Genomic DNA, 17,735 nt, shown 5'->3' on the forward strand with positions numbered 1-17,735 from the left:
ATTCCATAGTACACACAGAGAAGGACTTATTCCCAGTTAGGTAGAGCCCCAGGTTATTCATTAGTTACCCCTTTAGTTCGCTGTGCTCTGATGTGGTCTCAACTGAACATCAGAAACAGCAAACTGGCTAAGGCTGCGACTGAATTTGGAGAGAAGTTTATTTGACAGCTTCAGGGATTGTCCGATCACTGCAGACTAACTGCAGTCCCTGCGCTGCCTGGCCCAAGGTACCTTCCCTTGTTCTCTTCATGCCACCCACAGCTCCTCTGTGCAGTAATGAGCTATAACCAACTAGCGTAGAGTGTTCAAGTTTCAGCCCTATATCACTGGCTGATTCAAATCCCTCTGCCCACCCACCATCTTCCTTTTGCTCAAAAACATTGTTTCCTCTACACTTCATCCATACACCACTTGGAAGTGACAGGAGAACGACCTGGGTGTATCAGTTGGTCACAGCATGACTATGGACGTGGAAAAGGCTAATGCAGTCCTAGGATGCCTCAGGTGAGATTTCCAGTAGAGACAGGGAAGTGTTTGTATCCTTACACAAGACACTGGTGAGACCTCATCAGGAACACTGTGTGCTATTCTGGTCTCCCATGTTTAAGAAAGATGAATTCAAACTGCAGCAGGTGCAGATAAGGGCAGCTAGGATGATCTGAGGAATGGAACACCTACCTTATGAGAAAAGATCCAGAGAGCTTGGCTTGTTTAGCCTAACCCACTGAAGGCTGAGGGGAGATATAGAATCATGGAATGTTAGGGACCTCAGGAGGTCATGTAGTCCAACCCCCTGCTCAAAGTAGGGCCAATCTTAAGATTTTTACCCCACTTCCCCAAATGGCCCCCTCAAGGATTGAGCTCACAACCCTGGGTTTAGCAGGCCAATGCTCAAACCACTGAGCTATCCCTCCCCTTGCTATAAGTACATCAGAGGACTAAACACCAGGGAGGGAGAGAAATTATTTAAGTTAAGTGACAATGTGGACAGAAGAACAAATAGATAAAAACTGGCCCTCAACAAATTTAGGCTTGAAATTAGATGAAGGCTTCTAACCACCAGAGGAGTGAAGTTCTCAAACAGGTTTTTTTTACCTCCACTTGGAAGGCTAACTGGCTTCAAGACTGAGCTTGATAAGTTTATGGAGGGGATGGTATGATAAGCCTGCCTACAATGGTATGTCACTGATCTGTGATTGCTAGCAGCAAGTAGCTCCAACAGCCCATGATAGGATACTAGATGGGGAAGAATTCTCTATAATAAGTCCATCCTCCCTAGGTGTCTGGGTCTTACCCACATGCTCAGGGTCAAACTGATTGCCCTATTTAGAGTCAGAAAGGAATTTTCTCCCTGGGCCAGATTGGCAGAGACCCTGAAAAGGTTTTGCCTTGCTCTGAAGCATGGGGCACAGGTCACTTGCAGATTTAACTAGTGTAAATGGTGGTCTCTGTAACTTGAAAGTCTTTAAAGCATGATTTGAGGACTGCAGTAACTCTGCCAGAGGTTAGGGGACTGTTAGAAGGGTGGTTCTGTAGCCTGCAATATGCAGGTGGTCAGACTAGGTGATCATGATGGTCCCTTCTGACCTTAAAGTCTAGGACCTCCATGACTTTAAGATTAAGCTGGATAAGTTTATGGAGGGGATGGTATGATAGGATAACGGGTTTAGTCAATAGGTCAATAACGTGACACACTGGTAATTAGTACAAAGGGTCAATGTTGGGATATTGTTAGCCTTTTCCAGAGGGTCTGGCTGGAGAGTCTTGCCCGCATGCTCGGGGTTCAGCTGATCGCCATATTTGGGATCGGGAAGGAATTTTCCTCCAGGGTAGATTGACAGTGGCCCTGGAGGTTTTTCGCCTTCCTCCGAAGCATGGGGCAGGGGTCGCTTGCTGGTGGATTATCTGCTACTTGAAGTCTTTAAATCATGATTTGGAGCATTCAACAGCAGAGTCAAGGGAGAGAATTAGTTCAGGAGTGGGTGGATCGGCTTATGTGGCCTACATCTTGCAGGAGGTCAGACTAGATGATCATAATGGTCCCTTCTGATCTTGAATTCTATGATTCTATGAGTCTTAGTCCCCAGCATTTGAACTCCCTGGTTTCCTCCCAAAGTCTACAAGGGAAGGGCCTCTGGGACACCCACCCCACCAGAAATAGCTCCAATAAGGGGGAAGGGGGCAGCTCAAGACCCAGCAGAGAGGTCTCTGGTGTGAGAAAGGTGGCTTAGTTCAAGGAATTGGTTAGTGGAAAGGGATCCGAGTCCAGGGAGGGGAGTTGCTAAGGGAGCTAGGTTCTTCTTTCCTCTACCCCACCCTGGCTGGCACCTGGCAGTGCAGCAATGCAGAAAAACTGATCAGGGCTTCTCCTCCTCTGCTTGGGGTTTGCTACTGGAGGCAGAGCCAAAGATTCACTGAGCAGACCAGAGGCACCTGCAGCTGCCCCCTGACCCCAGAGAGAGGTAGCTGGATACTCAAGGAATTAGGAAATGCAGTATTTGCACTAGCCAACAGAGGGAATTTAGAGAATTTATTCCTATGGCGTCTCTGATGTCCAACAAGGCGCGTGCTGCTATTGAAGCTTTTCTCGCATTCGTCGCACTTGAAGGGTCGCTGTCCTGTGTGGATCCTCTCGTGTACAATCAGGTGCGAGCTCTGACCAAAGCTTTTCCTGCAGACGGGGCATTTATAGGGTCTCTCCCCTGTGTGGGTTCTCTGGTGTCTAGTGAGGTGTGAGTTGCAGCTGAAGATTTTCCCACAGTACTGGCATATTTTCTGCGTCTCTCCGGTCTGCTGGACCGTGGTTTTGTGGATGTCTCTGGAAACACCCTCATGGGGACTGGATTTGCTCTGTCCCTTCCCTGCGTACTTTTTCTTCTGCTCCTTTGTTCCAAGCTGACTCCCACCAGCTTCTCCCTGTGCAGGAGCATCCCCTGTGGATCTTCCCAATAGCATCCCATGCAACTCCACTTGTTTAGGAGCTTTCTGTGAGGGATTCTCCTCCTCGTTCTCACTCACTATCCAGTCACCTGCTGGGACAGGGAGAGAATCCAGACATGAGTCATTTCCTATGCTGGGGTGCAAGGTTCCTTCCCCATTCTAGACTTTAGGGTACAGATATGAGGACCTGCATGTGAACCCCTAAACTGAATTACAAGCTTAGATCTGGTTTTGCTGCCACCACTCCCAAATACTAGCTCCCTTCCCTGGATAGTCTTGAGAGACTTCTTCACCAAGTTCCTGGTGAACACCAATCCAACCCCTTGGATCTCAACACAAGGAGAATTTAACCATCCCCCCTCCTTTCCCTGGTGAGTCCAGATCCAATCCCCTTGGATCTTAAAACAAGGGGAAAAAATCAATCAGGTTCTTAAAAAGAAGGCTTTTTAATTAAAGAATGAAAGGTAAAAATCATCTCTGTAAAATCAGGAGGGAAAATAACTTTACAGGGTAATCAGATTCATAGAGCCCAGAGGAACCCCCTCTAGCCCTAGGTTCAAAGTTACAGCAAACAGAGGTAAATCCTCTTAGCAAAAAAGGGACATTTACAAGTTGAGAAAACAAAAAGTTAAACCTAACACGCCTTGCCTGGCTGTTTCTCATATTTCAAACTTGTAAGTGACTTGTTCAGAAAGATTTGGAGAGCATGGATTGATATCCTGTCCCTCTTAGTGCCAAGAGTGAACAACCCCAAAAACAAAGAGCAAAAAAAAACCTCCCCCCCCCAAGATTTGAAAGTATCTTGTCCCCTTATTGGTCCTTTGGATCAGGTGTCAGCCAGGTTTCCTGAACTTCTTAACCCTTTACAGGTAAAAGGATTTTGGGGTCTCTGGCCAGGAGGGATTTTATAGTATTGTACACAGGAGGGCTGTTCCCTTCCCTTCCCTTTATAGTTATGACATGGGGAAAGGGTGAAATAAGTCTAAATAACTGTTGGGAGATTTGCATCCTAATATTTCAATCTCACTAAACCCATCCCCCAATGAGATGGAAAAATGGGACCAATTCTGCATCTGCATCCCATGAGAACATTCAGCTGGAAGTGAGCAACTGCCAGGTGTCAAGATGGGGGGAAGCCATGTGATATGTCTGCCATGAGGATACAGCACCTGCTGGGCATAGTCTTGACCTGGGTGAGATAAGGGGAAAACTAGGGGCACGCCCGGGGCCTCTGTTGGAATCCCAGATGGATGCTTCATAAGTCAGTTTAACCAGATCCTCACCTGTGCGGGCACCTTTTAAGATCCCGCTTTCCTCAGAGTCCTGGAGATCTGGGACCCATGGCTCTTCCCCTTGTTCCAGCTGTGAGATCACGGCAGGTTTGGAAATTAGAAATCCTGCTCCAGGGAAGACAGGGTGAATTATCAATGTGGGTAACAAAGATTCAGATGTACATTCTAGCCTATTCAAAACAGTAAAATCCTTCTGACGTCCCTCCAAGCCACTGGATGCCCAGTTAAATCCTCCTCCATTAGCAATCCCTGCTTTGAGCAAGTACAGCCAAGTCTCTGGAAGAGGGGGTTCCTATTTAACAGTCTACCAACCAGGACAGAATCCCTTCCAGAGTTTCCCTCCACTATAACCTGGCCTGACCCATGACGTGTTGAGGTACAACCCCTCTACGTAGCAAGGTACAACCCCTCTACGTAGCAAGGTACAACCCCTCACCTTGTACATGTTGGTTCGAACAAAACAAGTATCTCAGGGCCTCCTCTTACTACATTTCTCTTGTACAAATGGGGCTCTAGTTTAGGCACCCCACTGCCTGCAATCCTGGCTCTATTGCCCCGGGAAAGCTTCTCTCTTAGGGAGGCAGATCCCAGCCCATCTCAAAATACTGATAAGGCAGCTTTATGTCCCAGAAAGAGGAGACTCCAGCCACGGGGAAGGCAGCCTGTAGCCACTTCTGACTGACAGAGATGGGCTCAGACATGGTGAGAAAGTCCTAGGGAAGTCAGGACCAACGAGCATGAGGTAGTGGGACTCAGCACAGTAAGGAAGAGAAGGCAGCAGAATGCAACTGTTCAGGGGGATTAGATGTCAGAAAAAGCACATTTGTGGAATTCAGATGTCCAGTGAGTGCAGAGGCAGTGGGAGGCAGTTCTGGAGAAAGCTGGGGTATTAGTCTTGCTCCCCAATGACAGCCTCTAAATATTAAGGTCTTGCAGCAGCAAGACTGTAGTTAAGGCTGCGTCAAAATTTTCTGTTTGACAGGGTCTGTACCTCAGTGTTGCATTTTTTTTGCAATTATGCCATAGGGAATTTGAACAATTCATGTATGGGACCATCTCCACTGTGTATTTTGTATCTGCATGTTGGAGGTGGGGTGGGATGAAATGAACGAAATTCGGGAAAGCTGGAACACCAGAAAATCCCGTTTTCCCCAGTGCACATTTGCTACCCAAGTCACTAGGACCCTAGTTGTCATGACAACAGCTGCCATGGCAAACTGTTACCTCTGATGACCATAACTTCATTAAAAAGAAGGGTCCCAGGAGAAGCTGTAATGAAAGCACACTGGCTCTGGATGAGTTCCTGCCATGTCACCTGGGGTAAGTTACACTGTTTTTCCAAAGGGTAATTGTTGGTTACTCTGCTCAACAAAAGAGTTCCATGAAAGTAAGATACAAAAATTACTGCTCTTTTTCATGTTTACATTGTTCACATCAATGGTTCTCAACCTATTTACCACTGTGGGCCACATGTGTGACTCCCTAGGTGTTACATAGGCCACATCCACACAAATATACACCCGCACCCCCGCCATGGCCCTGAGGATGTCACATGGTCTGCAGCTGTGTGCTGATTGGGCCACAGGTTGAGAAGCACCGGTTTACATGTTTTTACCAACTGGGGCCGGGGGGAGGATGTGGCTTTCTGAACAGAATCATAGAATATCAGGGCTGAATAGTTACCTCCTAACTTTCTACTCTCTTACAGATAGGGGTTCCTACTCAGTTTTCTGTTTTTGTTTTGAGGCAAGTCATTTAGACGTTGCAGTAAAATATTATATTTTATATATAATCTATGGAGCTCCACAAAGATAATGGTAATGAATGTACACATTTATTGGCATTTAAATTGTACATAAGTAGACTTGGCCAAATTTGATTTTTTTTAAAATATAACTTAAGGATAATATCGCTGTTTATTTTTAAGCATATATTTTTCAATTTATCCACTTAAATTTTCACAGTTGCCAGAAATTGTGTGGGCAACAGACAAATGACAATAAATATGGAGATTCAAAAAGTTAAAGCTTTATAACTGTTAACACACACAGGGTCATGTGTCAAAATATACAAACACTAAAATTCTCAAGCAGCACTCTTACTTTGCCGATCTCCCATTGATTTTTTTTTTTTTTTTGTCAGTTTTTGTGTACAGTGAAAACATTTGCCAGCTTTTACTGGTAAAAATCTCATCCTTCCAAGCCTACTCTTTAAAAAAAAGAAAACAAAAACCTAAGTATTTTTTAATTTTCTTAAGTTTAAGATTAGTGAAGGCTGCTCACATCAATAAATTAAAGCATAAAAATTTAGGAAATACAGAAATGAAGGATTCAGAGAATCAAAAAGTTGCAAAGTCAAGCACTCTCAAGTCAGGAAGTGCCAAGAATGAGCAATGCCCATGCAACCTTAATTTGCTCCCCTTGTGCATTATGATAATATAGGATCATGTACCTAAAGAGACTAATTTATTTACCCGGGTCCATTTGGTGCACAAGCCACTTCTGCTCTGGGAACGAATCTCAGTTTTGTAGGGAAGGAGTGTTGTCTGCCTCATTTACTGCAGAATGCTAGAAGATTTGATGTGAATGAAGCAGAGGATTGCAGAAGACGATGGATGGTTTTGTGATTAGGGTGGTCAAATGCCACCTGGAGATGTGGAGTTCTATTCCTGCTTCTGCTACAAAGTGTGTGTGTTGCTGGGCAAGTCACTTCCAGATCTTTTCACTTTTGCATGTTAAAGGCTGTACCATAGCGCACATGCAGAAGGGGCCTGCATTAAGTGAGCCGAATGAACATCGCCCAGGCATTTCCTAACATCAGAGCATTTGACTTTGCAACTTTTTGATCCCTAACTTTGTATTTCCTAAATCGTTTAGTTAACGATGGAAGCAACCTTAACTAATGTTGTGCCAAGTTATTTGCGATGTATTGTAGTAGTGTTCCGGAGCCCCAAGTCAGAGAGGAAGGCCCCTTTGCCACAAGCACTGCACAGGTTAACACGACCTGTGTTGGGGGAGGTGCTCCTGGCATGTGCAGCATGGGAGCAGGTGTTGGGTCCCTGCATGGAGCCACTGGCTGAACCCTCTCACTCACCAGGGCTGGGGCAGCTTGGTAGTGGGAGTGGCCTCTGGGGAGAGAAAACTGGGAGGCAGAGGGTCCTGGAGAGAAGCACTGGGAATGCCCAAGCTGTGGGGGAAGCTCAGGCTAAGGTTTCTGTGTTAGAAATAAAGCCAAACCCAGGAGAGATGAGCGATCTTAGATGCTGGACTCAGACTTCGCTGAGGACAGTTTGGGACTCACCCTGGCTACACAGCCAAAAGGATTAAAGGAACCTAGGAGGGATTTTATATCAAGTTACTGGGGGAAAAGATGCCCTAGCGGAGGAGGACAAGTCAGAAGGGGAGGAAATTGATACCACAGATTGCCGAGAGGCTGAACTGCTTTAAAGAAATTTGTTTCCAACCAGAGAAATCAAGACTGGGAGCATGAAGAATTGGTGAGAAAGGAAGAACCTGGAGCAATCCTGTGGCATGACGATGCACCAGGAGGGGGAAAAACAGTCTCAGCAGGCAGGAAATTAGCAGCGCAGTGGCGGCGCCGCCCTTGCGCCGGTCCCGGGTGGTCCTCTTCCCCGCTGCCCGGTTGAGCCGGGCAGGGGCCGCGGAGGGCGGACGACCCCGGCGGACCGGCCGCGCGGCAGGAGCGGCACGGGGGCAGGAGAGCGCGGGAACAGCGGGCGCCTCCCGGCGGGGCGCCGGGGCTGCGCGGTCATGCCTGCGGGCGCCTGCGGAGGGAGCAGCGGGGCGGGCCCCCCCCCCCCCTCGTCTGCTGCGCGGCAGGTCCGCGTCGTCGGCTTCGTGGACCTCCCTCCCGCGGCAGGCATGCTGCGGCCATCCCCCGCCCAGCCTGCGCCCCTAGATTTGGCCCTAGGCAGGCAAGCTGGTTTTTTGGTGCCTAGAGCCGCCCCTGTCAGCAGGGGCAGAAGCCCCAACCCTCCATACATTTAGAACTTAGGCCTGGATGCTGAAATCGACACAACCCTGCCTTCCTCCAAGGTGGAGGGACAGGATGAGATCCAAGGAGGCTTTTCAATCCTCAATCCCCATTAATCCACAGAAGGGTGTGTAGGGGACACCCCCCCTCCATATGGGTTCTGGGGCTGATCACACTGACACCTAAGGAACTAGAGAAGACCCCCACCCCAAGCAGTAGCCGGCCTGAGTGCTTCAGAGAGACCTATGAGGAGGGCTGAGGGAACTGGGATTGTTCAGTCTGCCAGGGCTGCCAAGAGGATTCAGGGGGCCTGGGGTCTTCGGCAGCGGGGGCCCCTCCGCCACCGAATTGCCGCCAAAGACCGGGCACTTCGGCAGCAGGTCCCAGGGTGGAAGGATCCCCTGTCGCAGGTCTTTGGGGCATTTCAGCGGCGGGTCCCGGAGCGGAAGGACCCCCCGCCGCTGAATTGCTGCCGAAGACCCAGAACAAGTGAAGGACCCCGCTCCAGGGGCCCCAAAAAAACTCTTGTGGGGGTCCCTGCGGGGCCCAGGGCAAATTGCCCCACTTCCCCCCCCCCCTCTGGGCGGCCCTGCAGTCTGCAGAAGAGAAGAAGGGGGGGGGAAAGGAGATTTGATAGCTGCTTTCAACTACCTGAAAGGAGGTTCCAAAGAGGATGGATCTAGACTGTTCTCAGTGGTACCAGAAGAAAGAACAAGGAGTAATGGTCTCAAGTTGCAGTGGGGGAGGTTTAGGTTGGATAGTAGGAAAAACTTTCACTAGGAGGATGGTGAAGCACTGGAATGGGTTACCTAGGGAGGTGGTGAAATCTCCTTCCTTAGAGGTTTTTAAGTTCAGGCTTGACAAAGCCCTGGCTGGGATAATTTAGTTGGGAATTGGTCCTGCTTTGAGCAGGGGGTTGGACTAGATGACCTCCTGAGGTCCCTTCCAACCCTGATATCCTATGATTCTATGACCCCTTCAGCCCCCAAGCTTCTGACACCCAAGGGGACGGGAACCCTTACCCAGCGAGGTCACATTCTCATAGTTCTCCTGCATGACATCCCTGTAGAAGGCTCGCTGAGTGGGATCCAGCAGAGCCCATTCCTCCTCAGTGAAATACACAGCCACATCCTCGAAGGTCACCGGCATCTATATCAACAACAACAATCCCCCGCTTAAAACCTGCTGTCTCAGCAACAACCTCAACTCAGTCACAGGCAGGGCTGGAAAAAAAAATCCCCCTTGGCCCCAAAGAACAGGACACTTTCCCTGGCAAGCAAGGGGAACTTATGCAAAATTAAAGCTCTTATCATAAAGGACAAGAAGTTCCTGGCCTGTCTGGCTCAGAGGATGAATTCAAACGGGGCACAGATGCTGCCCCGTTTCCTCCTGATAGGCAGTTTTGGCCCCTTTGTGCTGCTCAGCACTTCCCCCATAGCAGCAGAACAAAACCTCATCCATTTCAGAGTCATTCTACAGAGCCTGGGAGCAGCTAAGAAACTCACCAGCATCACATGAATTTCTGTCTGCTCCTGCTATTCTGTTCAATGCATTAGATACACCCTTCTAGTGGCTGGTCCGCACAAGAAGGTAATAATCTACTACTGCCACTAGTTAGTGGCAGACCCATGAGAAGTTAGCAGACTATTACTGCCCCAGCAAACGGTATTACTTCTTTAGCATGAGTGGTAGAAGTCTATGCTGTGGTTTCCAGACCCACATGCATACTAGCGAAAGGTGGATCTGAAAGTAGCACAAGAACATAAGAAGGGCCGTACTGGGTCAGACCAAAAGTCCATCTAGCCCAGTATCGTGTCTACCGACAGTGGCCAATGCCAGGTGCCTCAGAGGGAATGAAGAGAACAGGTAAGCATCCAGTGATCCATTCACTGTTGCCTATTCCCAGCTTCTGGCAAACTGAGGCTAGGGACACTTGAAAGCATGGTTCTGCATCCCTGCCCATTCTGGCTAATAGCCTTTGATGGACCTATCCTCCATGGACTTATCTAGTTATTTTTTAACCCTGTTATAGTCTTCACAAAATCCTCTGGCAAAGAGTTCCAGAGACTGACTGCGTTGTGTGAAAAAAATACGTCCTTTTGTTTGTTTTAAACCTGTTGCCTATTAATTTAATTTTGTGACCCTTAGTTCTTGTGTTATGAAGAGTAAACAACATTTCCTAATTTACTTTCTCTGCACCAGTCATGATTTTATAGGCCTCTATCATATCCCCACTTAGTTGTCTTTTCCAAGCTGAAAAGTCCCAGTCTTATTAATCTCTCCTCATATGGCAGCTGTTCCATACCCCTAATCATTTGTTGCCCTTTCCTGAACCTTTTCCAATTCCAATATATCTTTTTTGAGATGGGGCGACCACATCTGCATGCAGTATTCAAGATGTGGCTGTACCATGGATTTATATAGAGGGAATATGATATTTTTGGTCTTATTATCTACCCCTTTCTTAATTATTCCCAACATTCTGTTCACCTTTTTTACTGCCACTGTACATTGAATGGATGTTTTCAGAGAATCATAGAATTCTCAGGAGATCATCTAGTCCAACCCCCTGCTCAAATCAGAACCAATCCCCAGACAGATTTTTACCCAGGTTCCCTAAACGGTCCCCTCAAGGATTGAACTCACAACCCTGGGTTTAGCAGGCCAACACTCAAACCACTGAGCTATTCCCCCCACCGATGACTAGCCACGCTGACTCCAAGATCTCTTTCTTGAGTGGTTTAGCATCTAATTTAGACCCCATCATTTTATATGAATAGTTGGGATTATGTTTTCCAATGTGCATTACCAACATATTTAGTGTAATTAAAAATCTTGTTAAAGCCCCTTCAAGCCCACAGAGTGTGGAGCTGGAGCTGCCAATATTGCTATCCCAGTGCAGCTGATCTTCCCTAGCACAGAGAAAAAGTTTCAGAGAACCAGGAATTTTCCCCTGGGCAGCAGCACAAATTTTTGCAGCACTCCAAAAGCTTTAAAAAAAGGAATGCTCTTCCAACCAGTCTGGGGGATAAAAAATGATTCAGCCTTCTCCTTAAGGCTGCCGCGCTGCCTTCCCCAGTTTGCCAAGAGACAGCCATCTCTGCTGGTCAATTCCAGGCTGCTCTTCAGAGCTCTGTGGGTGTTTGTGAAACTGATCAGAAACTCATTCTCTCCTGCTGCACCCCCACCCCCTGTGAAACTCAGCAGTAGCAGAGGCTGCATGGGAGTTATTCACTGAGGGCGGGGGCAACAGGAAGCTCCTGGGGAGCAGCGTAACAGAGATCCCCAAACAGACTGCTTCAGACCTTATCGCAATGCAACTAGATAGAGACAGATAAGAGATGGAGCCCCTAAGCACAGTCCATGGACAGCATCCCAGTAAGAATTCCAGCAACCTCAGTGGGCAGAGTCGATGTTCCCCCTCAGTTTTAAGAAGTGCCAGCAGATTTTTCACCCCCTGTCCACACCTCCTACTCCCTCCCTCTGTGTATTTCCTGCCCCTCTCCAGGACAAGCCCTTCAGCAGCTCCCTGGAAATCCCCTACCTCAATGAGCTGTGCTGCATCCTGCACCAGCTGTGTGGAAGCCATTACCCTGCCCCGTCTCCTGATCTGGAACGAAATGTGGATGCAATTCTGCAGCCGGTCAGGGTGAGAAGGACGATGGGGCAGGATCCATAAGGGGTGTTAGTCCATTTCACACCCTAATTCCCCCCAGGCTCTTTCCCTGCAGGCAGATGCTCTGGACTCTGCAATGTTGGGAAAAAGGTCACTTCATTACAGCACAGACCTGGCCCTTCCCACAGGACTAAACCCACCAGGACATTTTCAAACCCTCCCAGTAACAAAAAAAAAAAATCTCTAAAGCAAACTCTAGGAAAGAGCAGAATCAAAGGAGACATTTTGGGGGATCCCCCAACACTGTCCCCAGGGCAGGACATTTCCCCCAGCAGCACGGGGACCAGGCAGAGGCAGGAACTGGCTTTTCCTCTCTCTGCTGCTCAATGGAAGTTAAGTTTCCTCCAAACCCAGAAGTTCCTGCAGTTTCAAGAAGCAAACAGATGTGAAACAAATCCTGAGAGGATTTTATAACAACATTTGAGGAGCTGTGATTAAAGCAAAGGAGTGCTAGGTGGATGGAAGACCTAGAGGATTCCTGAAATTTCTACACCCCCAGAATAGAAAGCCATCACCTTCCTACTTCAGAGACATCCTTTGGGAGGGTTACTTCCCACTAGGACTGTTTACCCAGAGCTTTTGGGACTCCACAGGGTGAAAGCCTCCATGGGAACCAGAGAGGTGTTGTGATAATTGAGCCTACACATTTACCCTAATTGTGAGCTCACCTGTAAAAAGGGAGTGAAAGTTAATGAACCATGACAGTGAGCAACAACAAATATTAATGGGAAAAGGTGCAAAAGGGAGCCAGACAGAGACCGCATTAGTCCAAAGAACAAAAAAGGCCTCCTGATATTAATCAAGGACTGTATTAAGATCATGCTTGGTAAACAAGAAAAGTGAGAGACCAGAAATAAATTAACCAAAATTGGTGTGTTGAAAAGTAGGCCCACCCGGCAGATAAAATAGCGCGCGGATGGGCTAGTCTAGCCGTCATTCCCTTTGGGGGTCCATAAAAGAAAAGGCTCTGGAGAGAAGTGCAAGCACAACCATGGCTGACTGAAAGAAGAGGAAGGAGCAAGGGACACCATCGTGTCTCCTGGGATCCACCATTACATCCCTGGGCCATCCCCATGAGTCTAAGATGTCCTGACCAGGGCAAGAGAGAGACCTAGATGACATTGGTTCTGCCTAAATCCCAAACCTTTCCCCCTCCCCCCAGCATAATATTTTTTTAAGCTAAGAAAATATGAGTGTGTTGGAGAAACACTGATATTTTGAAGCACAAATATCCCCCCAAAACCTGAATGTTCAGAAGCCACTTGCTAGAGCCACCAAATCAGATTACAAAAACGCCCAGGGCCCCAATCCTTCCCACAGATCCGCATGGGTCTTTTCAGGGGGTGTCACGATATTCACGAGAAAGGGGGGAGGATCACGTGGAAACACTCACACAACGACCCCAAGTGGCTTAAGACCCGGCCCGTCTGATGGATCAAACACATCCCAGTCAGAATTTTAATACAGGAGAGACTTTCCCATCATCGTGCAGTTTGAAGGGACCCCTCAGCAAGGAATAAATCCCAGTGCTCCTCCCTCTGTTTTCCCCCTCCCTGCGCACAAATGATGCAATCAGATGTCACACACTTTCCACCCCTATTTTTTACCCCTCTTCCTGACAACTCCACCCCAATAGAGAAAAAAGGGGGAGACATTTGGGGTCCTGTTCATGGCCCCCCCCAATCCCTTTCCTCTCCCCTCTAGTGCCTCCTTGGCCTGCCTCCCCGGAGCGGCAAACAGGCAGCAGCTGAATTGCTGTTAACTCAGCTCCCAGCCCCCCGTGCAGTGACAAGGGGGCAGAGTCCCAGGGGCTCCGAGATCTGAGCCTCCCTCGGCCGGTGGTGCAGAGTCACTTTCCTGCCCGGCCCCAGCCCTTCCCCCGGGTCTCGCCCCTCACCTGCAGGCTCCGGCTCAGGAGCTGGTGGCGGCAGAGCCCGGGGCTGGCTCCAGCCCCCGCAGAAAGTCCCCCCGGCTGGGGCGGGGGATCAGCAGCGGCTCAGCCCGGGCTCCCCCCGGCTCACAATGGAGGCAGAGCAGCAGCGTCTGACCCAGGAAGTTCACCAGCCAGCAAACAAGCCAGGGACGGTTCCCTGCCTGCCCCCACATGTAGCACAATAAGCGGGGCCCTCTTGCGGTGACAACCAGTGAAATGAACAAGCTAGCGGCAGCCCCTCCCAGCGTTAGTCCGCCCGGCCATTGCACTGGTTTTAATTGATGGGTTGTCTGCATGAGAAATCAGGTCAGATTAGCTAACGGTGTGAACGTAAGCGCGTTAAACCCCTGTCTCTGGGTGAACGCCGATTCCCTCCTTCACTTCCCATACAGCCCTCTCCCTAATCTGTTTAGATCAGTGCGATCCCCTTTGGTGGACACTCCTACATTGGGCTGGTGACAAACGGGATTCGACCTCCCTGGGGCCACGTCCCTTTTCTTTTCAGGATTCCTCAGCCAACCCCTGGTCCGTCCTCCCAGAATCCTGCCTCCCGGAGTCTCCTTATAGCCACCCGCTCCTAGGGCAAGATGGGGGAGGCCAATGTTAGTACTGCCAGGCTCTCCTGTCTCTTTAAGGCTCCTACTCAGACAGGAACCCAGCTGGCAGGAAGACCCTCCAAGGGGAGATACTTTCATCACATTTGTGGAAGTCTCCAAGACTTACACCAGTGTAAATGCAGAGCTGGAGGGGTTTGGGGTTTGCAGGGGTTGATCTGGGGTGAAAGACATGTCTGGCTGAGGGGAGACTACTGGTGGGGGGAGAAGAGGGGGCAGTAGAGCTTTTCCTGCTTGAGACAGAGAAATAATGTATAGGTTTTTCTGTTTTTTCCCCCCTCTCTCCTTTTCTACAAGTTTTAAACCAAAAATACACAGAAACAACCATCCCCTTAGGAAGGGGTATGATGTGAAATGTTTAGAGAGGAAAACTGTCCCAGAGTGAGCAAGGGACCCAGGTTACAGAGGTGCCATTGGTGCAGGTGGAAAGAGAACCCGGAAGTTCTGATTCCCAGATCTGCCCCAACCCACTAGAGTCCATTGCTCCTCCCAGAGCTGGATATAGAACCCAGGAGTTCTGATTCCCAGCCAGCCATCGCCTCCCTTTTAATTACCACCCAGTCCTGCTCCACCCCTCACTGCCTGGGAGCATAGAGCCTGAACCACCAGATATCACAAACTCCCTGCCAGAGGCCCTGGAACAAGATCCAATTCCCAGTGAGGCGATGCCCCCCTCCATGTCTCACTGTAACTCCCTTCCCTGTGTCACCCTCAGCTCAGGGAACCCTTTGTGTATCACAGAGGAGCCAGCAAGATGTGCTCACCTGCCCCAGGGGCCTGGAGTATTTCAGAGGCAGGGGTGTGGGCACAGTTGCCTCTGCTTGGTTTGCCCCCAGCTTCCTCTCCCATCTCCCCTTGTGACCAGGGAGACTCTGGATGGGGATGAGACCCTGGCTCCCGTGCCCCAGCTTTGTGGGGACAGTCAGTCAGTACAGTTGTTCATTCATTTTGCTGGTAGGTAGAGAGATTCAATCAGATGCAACTGTAGGAAGACCCTCCATCACAAGTAGGACTGATTCCAACTCCAGTAGCTAGGGAGCTCATCTGTGTCCTGTTTCTTTGTAAGAGTCCTGTCTCTCTGCCACACAGACTATTCACTATCCTTTTCCCCATCTCGCAATCATAGAATATCAGGGTTGGAAGGGAGCTCAGGAGGTCATCTAGTCCAACCACCTGCTCAAAGCAGGACCAATCCCCAACTAAATCATCCCACCCAGGGCTTGTCAAGCCTGACCTTAAAAACTTCCAAGGAAGGAGATTCCACCACCTCCCTAGGTAACCCATTCCAGTGCTTCACCACCCTCCAGGGGAAAGGTTTTTCCTACTATCCAACCTAAACCTCCCCCACTGCAACTTGAGGCTATTACTCCTTGTTCTGTCATCTGGTACCACTGAGAACAGTCTAGCTCCTTCCTCTTTGGAACCCCCTTTCAGGTAGTTGAAAGCAGCTATCAAATCCCCCTCATTCTTCTCTTCTGCAGACTAAACAATCCCAGTTCCCTCATCCGCTCCTCATAAGTCATGTGCTCCAGACCCCTAATCATTTTTGTTGCTCTCCGCTGGACTCTTTCCAACTTTTCCACATCCTTCTTGTAGTGTGGGGCCCAAAACTAGACACACTACTCCAGATCAGGCCTCACCAATGCTGAATAGAGGGAAATGATCACGTCCCTCGATCTGCTGGCAATGCCCCTACTTATACAGCTCAAAATGCCGTTAGCCTTCTTGGCAACAAAGGCACACTGTCGACTCATATCCAGCTTCTCGTTCACTGTAACCCCTACATCCTTTTCTGCAGAACTGCTGCCTAGCCATTCGGTCCCTAGTCTATAACAGTGAATGGGATTCTTCCATCCTAAGTGCAGGACTTTGCACTTGTCCTTGTTGAACCTCATCAGATTTCTTTTGGCCCAATCCTCTAATTTGTCTAGGTCCCTCTGTATCCTATCCCTACCCTCCAGCGTATCAACCACTCCTCCCAGTTTAGTGTCATCTGCAAACTTGCTGAGGGTGCAGTTCACACCATCCTCCAGATCATTAATGAAGATATTGAACAAAACCGGCCCCAGGACCGACCCTTGGGGCACTCTGCTTGATACCAACTGCCAACTAGACATGGAGACGTTGATCACTACCCGTTGAGCCTGACGATCTAGCCAGATTTCTATCCACCTTATAGTCCATTCATCCACCCCATACTTCTTTAACTTGCTGGCAAGAATACCGTGGGAGACTGTATCAAAAGCTTTGTCGAAGAATAACACGTCCACTGCTTTCCCCTCATCCACAGAGCCAGTTATCTCCTCATAGAAGGCAATTAGGTTAGTCAGGCATGACTTGCCCTTGGTGAATCCATGCTGACTGTTCCTGATCACTTTCCTCTCCTCTAAGGCTTCTGAATTGATTCCCTGAGGACCTGCTCCATGATTTTTCCATGGAGTTGTTTGGGAGCTTGTTTTTTGGAGATGCTAAAAGAAGGGCCGGAGAGAGGCCAGATCCCAATCTTCTGTTTACCATTGGTCAATTCAGCCTCAGTCCTCCATTTTGGATTTCTAGCTAAACCTACTTTAAATTATCATTAAGTGCTACTTATAAAAAGCCTTAAATCTTTAACTACACTTGTATGCATGCCTAAGTATTATGATACTGTCACCACCTTTGTTATGCTAATTTGTGTAAGTCAAATTCCATGATGTTTCTCCCTCTCTGCTTGTTTTCAGCTCTGTGTAACTGCATGCCTCTATCCTGGGTGCTGCATTTCTTACACATGATCAGAGCAGCTAAAAAGCCTCTTGTATCACCATGACCCTGGATAAATTGTTCCAGTGGTTAATTACCCTCATTGTCTAAAGCAGGGGTACCCAATTTATGGCCCACGGGCCATACACAGACCACCAGAGCATTACATAAGGCCCGCAGCCTGCTTCAACACAATATACTAACGGCCAATTCATTAGTGTTTTGTCATTAAACAGACAAAACTGTACATAGAAGAAAACTATCTAAATACATATGAAACAAACTGAACTTAAAATATAAATCAATATGGAGAACTTTAAATCTTATTAAAATATGCACAATCTGTTTGGTCTACACAAGGTTGTACTTGGATTTATATGGCCCTCCTGTGTAATAAGATTGAGCACCACTCGTCTAAAGACATTCTGACTTATAAAATATGATCTTAATTCTTTGCCCCCCAAGATATCGACGTAAAAATGTTTTGATAATGGCAGATACAAAGTGTTAAAAAATTATGCATTTTATTTTTCATTGATTTCACAGAA

The 17,735-nt window shown here is 48.4% G+C and overlaps 1 protein-coding gene across 1 annotated transcript in view; it reads right to left on the bottom strand.

Moving 5' to 3' along the window:
* LOC120383113 (zinc finger protein 436-like) overlaps positions 1-14,229 on the bottom strand; it is a 30,925-nt gene extending 16,696 nt beyond the window's left edge. The window contains exons 1-5 of the mRNA XM_039500738.1: positions 13,799-14,229; positions 11,770-11,972; positions 9,248-9,374; positions 4,224-4,337; positions 2,390-3,032 (exon numbers count right to left, since the gene is read on the bottom strand). Coding sequence (XP_039356672.1) covers positions 2,390-3,032; positions 4,224-4,337; positions 9,248-9,374; positions 11,770-11,814 — 929 coding nt within the window. The 5' untranslated portion in view covers positions 11,815-11,972; positions 13,799-14,229. The remainder of the gene's footprint in view (positions 1-2,389; positions 3,033-4,223; positions 4,338-9,247; positions 9,375-11,769; positions 11,973-13,798) is intronic.
* Positions 14,230-17,735: the final 3,506 nt, after the last annotated feature.

Source organism: Mauremys reevesii, linkage group 15 (genome assembly GCF_016161935.1).
Source record: "Mauremys reevesii isolate NIE-2019 linkage group 15, ASM1616193v1, whole genome shotgun sequence".
NCBI classification, from domain to species: domain Eukaryota; kingdom Metazoa; phylum Chordata; order Testudines; family Geoemydidae; genus Mauremys; species Mauremys reevesii.